A 12,600-nucleotide genomic window follows, 5' to 3' on the forward strand; every position below is an offset into this window, starting at 1 on the left:
ACATATGTGGTGGTATAAGGGGCATGGCATGCAGACAGAGGTAACAGGGGTTGGGTTTCTGGGCCATGGCAGGCAGACAGATGGCAGCAAAGCCTTTTTCATTTGTTTTGCTACTCACATAGAAAATCTGGAAACCCAAGCAAAGGGAGATTTTTTTTTTTTAAATACCAGCTTTTCCATTAAATTTGGCACCAACCTTGAGTGATGAGGGCTAGAAATATAGAAATGAAGGCAGAAGAAGACCAAATGGCCCATCCAGTCTTCCCAGCAAGCTTTCACACATTTTTCTCATACTTATCTGTTACTCTTGGCCCTTATTGATAACTTTTTTGTTCCAATTTTCTTCCCCCGACCCTGCCATTGATGCAGAGAGCAGTGCTGGAGCCACATCAAAGTAAAGTATCTAATTTAATTGCTTAGGGGTAGTAACCACCGCAATAAGCAAGCTACTCCCACTCTTATTTGTTTACCCAGCCTATGCAATTCAGTCCTTGTTGGTTGTTGTCTGAATATAAATCTCTTCTTCATTCCCCACCTGCCGTTGAAGCAGTGAGCTGCGCTGGATGTGTATTCCAAGTGAAATATCAGGCTTATTTGGTTTGGGGTAGTAACCGCTGCAACAAGTAAGCTACTCCTTTTTTCCATATTTTCTCTTGCCGTTGAAGCATAGAGCAATGTTGGATTCGCATTAACTGTGTGTGCGTTTATTGAATAAAGGGTATTAATCACCAGGTAGTAGCCGTCATTCCCGCAAGCCACCCTTATGCCTCTTCTCCTCATTTATGGATTTTATGGATCCACAATGTTTATCCCACACCCCTTTGAAATCCTTCACAGTTTTGGTGTTCACCACTTCCTCCGGAAGGGCGTTCCAGGCGTCTACCACCCTCTCTGTGAAGAAATACTTCCTGACACTGGTTCTGAGTCTTCCTCCCTGGAGTTTTAAATCGTGACCCCTGGTTCTGCTGATTTTTTTCTGATGGAAAAGGTTTGTCATTGACTTTGGATCATTAAAACCTTTCAAGTATCTGAATGTTTCCCATCACTGAAAAGACATGTTTACTGGGCATGCTGGTTGGTGACCAAGAAAGATAGTACTGTGTCACTTTGGCAAGGTCTGGCCAGATGGTGGACTTGTGTGACCAAAATGCCAGCCCATCTATGTCCATGTCCTTGAAGGGCTTAATGTTATACTCTTTTATGCTGAGCTCTCCTTTGCCTGGGTTAGCGGAATCTTTCTTTTTCTTACCAGCTGCTTTGGCTTCTGCCAAGATATATGATTCTTTGTAGGTAATGTAGTTTTGGAATATTGCGGTGGGGGAGAAAGTACTAGCTATCAAAGTGCTGCTCCTCTGAGGTGGCCACTGTTTCTTCCTGTGCTGCTACATCCTTACTGTGCCCATGCACATGCACAGACCTTATGTTCTAGTATCTCCTTCATGTTGTGGAGACTGGGACTGGAGGACGAGATTCTGTCACCCAGGAATCAAGTAGTGTAACAAAGATTTATATATTGTTTTCAGTTAGAGGTTTCAGTCTCTCTTGCACCTAATGCTGCAAGGATTACACAAACTACAATACATCATCTCCCATTCTCTCGCCTTGATGGAAGCTCTCCAACCTTTCCTTCAGAAAATTTACTATAGGGATGACATCGCCCAAGGTAGCACTTTTGGAGCTCAGGTTCTCCAAGGCATCCTTGAAGGGTTTTAGGATTTTACCAGCTGCCTCATGACTGCTTAATCAAGAAACCCAAGGGGGCAAGTCACACCTATCCCTATTTCTTGAAACAGATTATGAAGGGGTGTCTGCTGCTCCCTTAACCACTGCAGCATCATGTAGATGCAATTCCAGTGAGTGCCAATATTGACAATGAGTCACTTGTGAGGCATCCCGAATTCTTCCTGCTTTTCCTGGAGAAGCTGTCCCACCTATGGAAGTGCCCTAGTTTCCTGCTCTTCTCTAAAAGCTCCATCCAGTATTTATCTTGTGGTCCTTGGACTCCAGCCATAGGGCATCCTTCACTGCCAAGTGCAGAGTGTGTGCAAAACATTGGATAGCCTGAAAACCCCATCATATATTGCCCTATATTTGTGACAAAGAAACCTGCATTTAAATGCCTTGCTTTCTGGCCTAGATGCCAACCTTCCAGCATTTCTCTTATGACTGATAGAATATTGGCTGAGATATAGGATTCATCCATTGACTGGGTGTGCAACAAAGCACACCTGCACTCTGATTCTCAGTCCTTGCTAGAACTGCTGCCTGCCCCTGCCTCCACCAGATCCCATCAGTATGCCATCAGGGCAAGAAAAGTGTGTTTAGCATTCATGGAGCACCAGATGTCATTGGTGAAATACATGCTACTCCCCTTTGTCTTAGCCAGCAGAGCCTGGATGCGACTAAGACACAGACTACAGGTTGGGTTTGACCCTCCTGCTAAAGATGGTTCTACTGGAGACTTTGTAATTTGGGGCTAACACCTGGAACAGTCACTTAAAACTCACATTTTCCACTACCTGCAGTGTCTGGTTATCATGGTGTTGCGTCCGTCGATCTCAGACGGCTTTGACCGTTGTGTCTCACCTTTTTCTCTGCTCTCCCTGCTAGCCTTGGGAAGATGGCTGCTGCCACATCTGCAAGCCGCATCCTCCGGCGTCCCCGGAACGACTATGGCAAAGCCTCATGCCATGTTTCTTCTAAGGGCCTCCTAGGGTGCGCGTGCGCACGCCACCCACATCTTTATCCACATCATGGCGGGAACCTTGGGAGCATCCCCCTCGAGTGACCTCACGCCATCCTGGTATTTAGCCTACGCTTGTTTGCTAGCTCGTTGAGTTAGAATGGATTGGACTCTGCCGCTGGAAGCCCTCTCTGCCCTTCGGGGTATACTCTAACCTGGGTACCCGCTCCTCGGGGGCCCTCTGCTTTCTTTCAGGTGCCTTACTGGGATCAGGTACTCGCTCCTCGAGGGCCTGCTCTCCCTGCCTCGGTTCTTGTTACCATCATCTTCTGCCTGGTGGAATCATCAACCTTACAGCTACCATCTAGTGAGTAATCTAATTCTCAGTCTGTCTCAACTACAGCTCTGCCGTGCTGGGAAACCTACACCTGGATATCCCTATACCATCTTGGTGAGACGGGTTCCCTCTGCCGAGAGAGTCCCTGGACTGCTAGCTCTGGATCAACTCACTACTGCCACCTCTGGTGGTATACATCAGCTGTACAATAAAAGACAAAACTCTGTGTTTGTGCGTCCTGTGGCTCCCCAAGGGGCTCCTCCCCGTGGGCATGGTCATCTCCCACAGTACCCGAGAATCCACAACACATGGGCAATCATTTTCCCAATGCTACCCATTACAACTTTTGAAGCTGCCTGCCTCCTACCCTTGGACAGTGTTAATGAACACCACCCCATTTCCTCCATGGTGAGTTGTCACTTTTGAAGCATGACAGAGAGCTGCTGGCCTGCTGTCTGACTGCTGGAAGGGGCCAAGGGCATGGGATCAGCTTGGGGTACACATGGGGTAGACATGGTTTGATGGGACAAAGCCAGCATAGATTTACCCAAGGGAAGTCTTGCCTCACAAATCTACATTTTTTTGAAGGGGTGGACAAAGGTGAACCGGTAGATGTAGTATACTTGGATTTTCAGAAGGCGTTTGACAAAGTCCCGCATGAGAGGCTTCTAAGAAAAGTAAAAAGTCATGGGATAGTAGGTAATGTCTTTTTGTGGACTGCAAGCTGGTTAAAAGATAGGAATCAGAGAGTAGGATTAAATGGTCAGTTTTCACAGTGGAAAAAGGTAAACAGTGGCGTGCCTCAGGGATCTGTACTTGGACCGGTGCTTTTTAATATATTTTTAAATGATCTGGAAAGGGTTACAATGAGTGAGGTGATCAAATCTGTGGATGACACAAAATTATGCAGAGTAGTTAAATCGAAAGGCAGATTGTGATGAATTGCAGGAGGACCTTGCGAGACTGGAAGATTGGGCTTCCAAATGGCAAATGAAATTTAATGTGGACAAGTGTAAAGTGATGCATATAGGGAAAAATAACCCTTGCTGTAGTTACACAATGTTAAGTTCTGTCTTAGGAGTTACCACCCAGGAAAGAGATCAAGGCTTCATAGTGGGCAATACATTGAAATCATTGGCCTAGTGTGCTGTAGCAATCAAAAAGCAAACAGAATGTTAGGAATTATTAAGAAGGGAATGGAAAATAAAATGGAGGATGTCATAATGCCTCTGATCACTTCATGGTGAGACCACACCTTGAATAGAAAAGGATATTGCTGCACTGGAGAAAATGCAAAGAAGGGCGACCAAAATGATAAGGGGCATGGAACAGCTGCCCTTTGAGGAAAGGTTAAATAATTTAGGGCTGTTCAGTTTGGAGAAGAGATGATTAAGGGGCAATATGATAGAAGTCTACAAAATCATGAAAGGACTTGAACAAGTTAATGTACATTGGTTATTTACTCTCTCAGATAATAGAAGGACCAGGGGGCACTTCATGAAGTTAGCAGGTAGCTCATTTAAAACAAATCATCCACAAAAAAAACTCATCCACAAAACAAAACAAAAAAAAGACTTCTACTCAAATAAAATAAACAAATACCAACATAACCCAAAGATGCTTTTCAGTATCGTAAAAAGCCTAACCAAATCATTCAATGATGACCAGTTATCTTCAACATCCAAGATCACAAGTAACGACTTCACAGATTTCTTTAATGAAAAAATCAAAAACCTCATAAATAACCTCAACAACTCACAAGACCAGAAAATACAGAACTTTCAAACATTAAGTTGGCCCAACTTTGTAACAGCATCATCACTGGAAATCCAAACGATCATCAAAAAAATGAACCCAGCTAAACACCCTATTGACTCCATTCCCATAACGACAATCAAAAATATCGAACCATCAATAACTAAAATACTAACTGACATCGTAAACCTATCCCTCACTGAAGGAAACTATCCAGAATGCCTAAAATCAGCAATTATCAAACCCATACTAAAAAAGAACAACCTTGATCCAGAAAATCCACTGAACTACCGACCCATATCAAACCTACCCTTCATTGCCAAAATCATTGAGAAAATCGTCCACTCCCGTCTCAGCAATCACCTTGAAGAAAACAACATCCTACTACCCACACAATTTGGCTTCAGGAAACAACTGAACACAGAGACATTACTACTATCATTAAATGACACCGTACTCAATGGTTTTGAAAAAGGCCACAGCTACCTTCTAGTCCTACTCGACCTATCAGCAGCCTTTGACATGGTAAACCACTCTATCGTGATTGAATGACTATCAGAAATTGATAGTCATTCAATCACGATAGCAGGGCTGTGCAGGACCACTTTCCATGGTCCTGCACAGCCCTGCTTCCTTCCTCCTAGGCGCACGGCAAAAGAAAAAACCCTACAATGGTTCACATCATATCTATCACAAAGAACATACCAAGTATGGATCAACGACACCCTTTCAAAAAAAATAAATCTAGACACCGGAGTCCCCCAAGGCTCCACGTTATCAGCGACACTCTTCAACATTTAACTGCTTCCAATTTGCCACCTCCTCTGAAACCTTAACCTGACCTACTTCATATATGCAGATGACATTCAAATATTAATCCCAATAAACAACTCGTTGGAAGAAACCTACAAAAAAACAGCCACTTACCTAAACAAAATAAAGCAACTACTAACCAACATGAAACTCATATTAAACTTCGATAAGACTGAAATAATCATACTGGATAGAAAGAACAACACTCCTCAACTATCACCATTCAACCTAATAAACCAAAAAGTGGCCATCTCTCCAGTCAATCATGCACGCAACCTTGAAGTCAAAATTGACAAGGAACTTTCCTTCAAGAACCACATCACAACTAAAATCAAAGACATATATCACAAACTCCTAACATTATGTCAATTAAAACTTTTCCTCTCCCCCAACGACTTCAGATCAGTCCTTCAACTACTCATATTCTCCAGCCTAGACTACTATAACTCCCTATTATTCAACTTACCTCTTAACACCATCCGACCACTCCAAATCCTACAAAACGCAACTGCAAGAATACTCACTGGATCTAAAAAACATGATCACATTACTCCTACACTTATATCACTACACTGGCTCCCAATAAAATTTAGGATCAAATACAAAATGCTATCCATACTATATAAAATAATAAACGAAAAACAAACAAACTGGCTATGTTCATCCATAAAACTGCATGCTCCAAACAGAAACCTCAGATCAGCAAATAAAGGACTATTAAAGATCCATTTATTCTGTGCACACTATGATTAGTCTAAACAACTCACCTCAACTCAAAAGAGAGCAATTTCACTAGGAAGCCCCAAACTCTGGAACATCCTCCCAATCGAACTCAGAATACAAGAAAACTTAAAAACTTTCAAAAAAGAGCTAAAAACATGGATGTTTACCAAAGCCTACCAACTCACCCACTGACTTTAAAACACTACTCCCCTCCTATTGTTATGGACTCTGCCCGCGGGTCTCCCCGCGAGCATGCATTCACCTTCCCTTCATGCTTTTGCTGCCCGATGTGGCTGGTGCTGCCGGAGTCGGGCCTTTAGCGCGGCTGGAGCCGCGGACTTGCCATTCCCCTGCAGCCCAGAGGCCGCCAATCAGGTCTCTCTTCGCCACAGCAGGAGCCGTGGACTTCACCCTGCCTTCTTCACAGCCGAAGCCGCCACCGGCGTCTTCTCCATCTTCGTGGCCGGAGGCCACATGCCCCGGTCTTGCCTGGTGGCTGGAGCCGCCCCCGGGGCCTCCTGCAGCGGCTGGAGCCGCTGCCTTCATCAGGGCCTGCGTTCAGGCCCAGCCCTGCTTCCTGCGCACAGACGTCGGTGCAGGACCACTTTCCATGGTCCTGCACAGCCCTGCTTCCTTCCTCCTAGGCGCACGGCTGCACCTCTCTTCAGAATGGCCGGATATGCCCTGGGCCCCACCTATGGACTGATTTCCTGTTTGAGCCCTATAAAAGGGCTGGTCTTGCCATTGTTCCTTGCCTTGCATCGGAGTTACTTCATTCTGGAGGCTCCTGCCTCCCAGAGCTCCGTCAGGTCTTCTTCGTGGAGCTCCTCATTGTCTCGTCTTCTTGTCATGTCATGTCATGTCTTGATTGCCTGAAGTCCCCGTCCAGGTGTCCTGATGTCTCATCTTTGGACGTCCCGCTTCCTGATGTTCCTGGTTCCTTGGTGTCCTGCTCCTGTGTCTTCAGCGCTCCTCAGCCTTCTGGTTCTGTCAGACCTTGGTCCCTCGGATGACGTCTTTCCCGAGTGTGGAGTGGCCTGCAGGTGGAATTCGTTCCTGTGCTCCTGAGCCATCTTGTCCTGCCAGCCTTTGTGGAGTTCCGGATGACATATGGCTCCGTCGTCAAAGTTCTGCCTCGGCTGGAGTCTTCCCTGCGCTCATCCCGCTTTCCGTGTGGTCCGTGACCAGCCTCCTTGGGCTGTGTAGAGTGTGCAGTGGGACAGGGTGGTCCGCGACCAGCCCATTGGGTCTGCCCGTGAAGGTGGGTTGGTAGGGCGCCCTGAGAGACAGTGCCAATGTCCTCCTGCCCAGCTTCTAGTCTTGTCTGGACTTCGTCAAGTTCCCCGTCTCTGATGCATCAGCCTTGGTGTCATGTCTTCTACAGCCCTGGTGTCATGTCTTCATGTCAAGGCCTCCATCTGCCCTCATTCTCAGGCCGGCCTGCTGCTCCATGCCAATCCAAGCGGCAGGTCTGAAAGGGCTCGGAACAGTCGGAGGACCGTTCCTCTACCAACATCATCTTGTTGTTGGCGCTGGGAGCTTGCAGGCCTGGCAGAGGGTAAGACCATAGTTACGCCATGCTGGAATACGACGTCAACCCTCGGTTTGGTCCTGGGTCCGTCTGGGGTTGGGCTGAGGCCCAAGGGCACACTAAAACACCCGTTACATAACAGAATGCAAGGCCTTCCGAGGCCGCTTACGTAACAGAATGCAAGCCTTCCGAGGCTGCTTACATAACACCTATTAACACTAGGCAAACTGATGGACCCAAGAAAAGATGTGATTATTACTCAGATCTGTAATATGTTTCGATTAACCTACAAACCAAGTTCATAAAAAATGATATCTTCTATGTTAGCAACCATATGAACTTTTTGGAAACACTGTTAAACATCGTAACTTTGTAAACCGTTGTGATGGCGAAACCGAACGACGGTATATAAAACTAGATAAATAAATAAATAGAAGAAAATTATTTTTCACTCAGCGCACAGTTAAGTTCTGGAATTCATTGCCAGAGGATGTGGTTACAGCAGTCAGTGTAACTGGGTTTAAAAAGGTTTTGGATAAGTTTCTAGAGGATAAATCATAAAACTGCTAAGACGGTAATTAATAAGCAATAGTAGCTTGTGATCTATCTAATGTTTGGGACTTGCCAGGTACTTGGGACTTGGATTCGCCACTGTTGGAAACAGGACACTGGGCTTGATGGACCCTTGGTCTGACCCAGTATGGCATATCTTATGTCTTATGGATGCTGCTTCAGCAGGTAATGCTTAAATCCTTGACACAATTGTTAGGATTAGTTAGTGTGTGGGCCCTGAGCTGATGTGAGATGGTACCGCCCACAGAGAGGAGCCCCGTGAGCCTCACCGTCGGGAGGCGAGGTCTCAGTGACGTCAGAAACAGTATCAGTCTAGAATCTTTATTAAAGAGAAAGAGTGATACAACCCGCGAAGCAGGGGGGTGCCAGAGAGGAGGTTTTACAGACCCTGACTCAGAGGGTCCGTGGATAGGAGAATACCCTGAGGGGATACCTCCGTAGAGTAGATCATGATCCACAAAGCGAGGTACACTGATGATGTCTTCAGTAGAGATGGTAGTGGCCCGTGAAGCAGGGTACACCGAAGAACGTCCTCAGCTGAGCCGGTAGTGGTCCGCAGAGTGGGGTACAACGATGAGGTCCTTAGTAGAGATGGTAATGGTCCACGAAGTGGGGTACACTAAAGAGGGTCCTCAGTAGTGATGATAGCGGTCCGCAGAGCAGGGCACGCTGATGAGGTCCTTAATAGAGATGGTAATGGCCTGCGAAGTGGGGTACTCACAGTGAAGGTCCTCAGTAGAGATGATAGTGATCCGCAGAGCAGGGAGCACCGGTGACATCCTCGGTAGAGATGGTAGTGGTCCGCGAAGTGGGGTACACCAGAGGAATCCTCGGTAGAATAGTAGACCGTGAAGCGGGGTACTCATGGAAAGAGTAGTGAAGGTTTCAGGGAAGTCCCGGGGAACGGGGCAGGCAGAAGTCCCAAGCATTAGACCCTCCGAGGAGCGGATAGCCAAGACGAGGAGAGGGCCCCCAAGGAGCGGGTACCCTAGACGTCTATGCCTGGAAGCAGGAACTGGAACGCAAGTCCTCTGAAAGCGAGGTGGATTTATCAAGAAGGGTTCTCTTTGCCAAGTCTTTGGTAGGCAGGGCCAGTTGGCTTAAATGTCCTGGAGGGATGACGTCATCCGGAGGGGACGCCCCCGATGTTCCCGCCGTGACGGCTTTAAGACTGACCAGTGTGTGCACGCCTAAGGACTTCCGTCAGCAAAATGGCGGTTGGCGGCATCCATACCGCCCCGTGAGGCCTGGGAGTGGTAGGCAGACCATCAGCAGCTGGCGGAGGCTGCCAGACTACCCCACAGAGTCAGGGAAGTAAAGAAAGAGGTGAGCAAGAGTGATTGCAGCCATCTGCGACTGACAGGCATAACAGTACCCCCCCTTCTTAGGACCCTTCCCCAGGGGTTTCCGCTTCCTTGGATGTGAAGTATGGAAGTTTTTGATCAACTCCTTGTCAAGAATGTTCACAGCAGGCTCCCAGCTATTTTCTTTGGGACCAAATCCTTCCCGTGAGATCAGATATTCCCAAAGCGTCCTGCGCTTCCTTACGTCCAAGATGTTCTCAACCTGATACGTGATATCTTCTTCTGAAGCTAGCGGTTGGGGTTCCGGAGCTTTCTTGGAGAATTCTGATAGGATGAGCGGTTTTAACAGTGAAATGTGGAAGGCGTTACGAATTTTGAGCGAAGTGAGTAGACGAAGGCTGTAAGTGACCAGGCCCAGCTGGCAGAGTCTCTTTTAAGAACTGATTCTACACCAGCAGATTGATGAGGTAATTGCACTATACCAAATACTAGGGATTTTTGCACTCTGAGTCTAATTTCCTTACAACTGGAGCGCAGGAAATAGGATTTTCCCACATCTAAATTTGTAATTCTTTTAAGATGTCATGGATGGGGATAGCTACTGGTTCTGTTGGAGTGTCCATAATTTGGAGAAGACCAAAGACCTTTGTGTGGGGATCTTTATTCTTGCACACATTGATTAAGAGCACTTTCCTCCAACTTTTCCAGAAATTTGGCATAGGAAAAGACTTCATTGGAGACAAATGTTCTGGAGGCTCTGGTAGGGGGTCAAAGGGGATTCCTGTCAACCCCTCTTCAGAGTCTGGAGGTGAAGAAACACTAATCTAGGCTCCAATGATGAAGTAAGTGAATGAGGAGGGGTTCTTGGTCACCTAGAAGGTGAATACTTCTGGTATACATCCTCTAATTAGCTGGACTCCATTGAAAGTGACTGCCATAGGTTAGAACCACGTGGCAGGAGTTCTAATGAAGTATCTGAGCTGAAGATATTGAGACTCCTTCTCATGAGAGAGGATCTGATATCCTGGAAAGAAGAGGTTAGAAAGTACTTTCCTTTCGCCACCATAAAGTAAAAAAATCCTTCACCACCTGCGCTATTTGGTTAATGGGCTGATGTACTCTTTGGTCTGGCATGGGTGGAGGAATATCCTTTTCTGAAACAAGTATGGAATCCTACACTTCTTCTGGACTCTGCAAAATTTGAATTGGAGGTCGATTAGATGTGAAAGGTACCAGAGAGCAAATGGGATCTGGAGTCCTCAGGTGTAAACCTTGTTGCATTAATTTTGATGGCATCAGAGCTCTAGTAATTGGTGAGGACAGAGGTATCATATCGCCCTTTGCTTCCATTAAAATCTTGGGTAAACCTTCATAGAGTTGTATTGGAAGCATTAAAGTATGGCTCAATACTGGAGCAATCCATTCTGATTGTATAGGTATTAAGGATCAATGTGATTCATGAGTTTGTCAAAGATTTTTGTGCTGATGGGGTCAATGGCTTTGATAGTGCCGTAGACTTGTGTTTTGATGGTGCCATGGCTTTAATGGCACCGTGGACATTTGCTTCAATGGCACCGGAGCCTTGTGCGTCGAAGGAGCCAATGCATTGAGCATTGATGTGCTGCTGCGCAGTGCGTCAACAATGTCGATGCACCAGAGACTTGGTGCTTTTTATGCAGCAGCTGCTCCAATAGTTCCATAGAGTGGCAGCTCTTCAATTTCAGTGCATGGTACTTATTCAACCCCAAGGATTTGGCCTGTTCTGACAGGGGATATACTTTTGAGTAGTTACTCTATTCCTGGCGAGGCAGACGGGGATGCACTGCGGAAGGAGGACCAACTATGGCTTCTAAGAGACTTATGCAATTCCTTCATTTTCCAGGCTATTGATTTTTGAGTATATGGGCATCCACAGTTGTAACAATTGGCCTGGTCATGGTCCAGTCTAAGGCAGAGGCAGCAGAGTAGGTTCCTATCAGTTATGTACATTCTCCTGCCACAAACACAGTCTTTGAATCCACTGTCTGCTGATTTCTTCTTTCTCCTGGACTGTGAGGAAAAAAATAAGTTAGTAATTTTTCTTTTTTTTTTCTTTAATTAGTATTGAAAAGTGCTGTTTGAGGTCTGCTGAGGCAACTTTTAGAGATAAAAGTATTGATTTTTTTTTTTTTTAACAGAAAAAACAGAGAGAGGTAGAGGTACTCATCTGTGCTAGTGCTCAGACATAAAAAGACTGAGGGAGCTCAAGGTGAAATGCTCACATGTGAATTCCCATACATGCTCAGTAGAAAAAACGCTCTATTAGCTAAGAGAGAGAAATCTGTTTGGTGCTGTTGGATGATGCCACCCACATATGTCATGACTAATTCAGCCCTGATTATCGAAGGAAAACAATGTCTTCTGGTGCATCTATGTAAACAGTACAGCTAAATGTTTCTTGTGTTTATTAACACAACATAAATGTATCGTTATAAAAATGTGGCTTTACCTGAGTGAACTACATTCTGATTTTTGTCTTCCAAATTCATTTTCTGTTTCGATGGACTTCCTAGTCAATAACTTCATTTCGTTCTCCAAGGATATTAGGGTCTCCTTCAATACTGCTTGCTTTGACTTGAGCTCTGAGCGATCAAGTTCAACCTAAAGAGACCAATTAACAAGACACTGGAACAGAGCTTCCCAAATCAGTCCTGGTGATCCCAAAGCCCCTGATTTTTCAGAATATTTACAATGAATATGCATGAGATAAATTTGGATCTTCAATGTATACAACTGTACCTCATGCATATTCCTTGCAGAAATTCTGAAAAATCAATTGGATGTGGGATCACTAGGAGATGTCTTGAAAACATTGTACCAGAAGCCACAGAATGGCTCATAG

General features: G+C 45.6%; 1 protein-coding gene across 1 annotated transcript in view; it reads right to left on the reverse strand.

Annotated features, from left to right (window-relative positions):
• The window catches only part of TSGA10 (testis specific 10), a 607,624-nt gene that overhangs the window by 346,597 nt on the left and 248,427 nt on the right, over nucleotides 1-12,600 (reverse strand). Inside the window, exon 9 of the mRNA XM_029604773.1 lies at nucleotides 12,208-12,359. Within this exon, the coding sequence (XP_029460633.1) occupies nucleotides 12,208-12,359 (152 nt within the window). The remainder of the gene's footprint in view (nucleotides 1-12,207; nucleotides 12,360-12,600) is intronic.

Source organism: Rhinatrema bivittatum, chromosome 5, assembly GCF_901001135.1.
Source record: "Rhinatrema bivittatum chromosome 5, aRhiBiv1.1, whole genome shotgun sequence".
NCBI lineage: Eukaryota > Metazoa > Chordata > Amphibia > Gymnophiona > Rhinatrematidae > Rhinatrema > Rhinatrema bivittatum.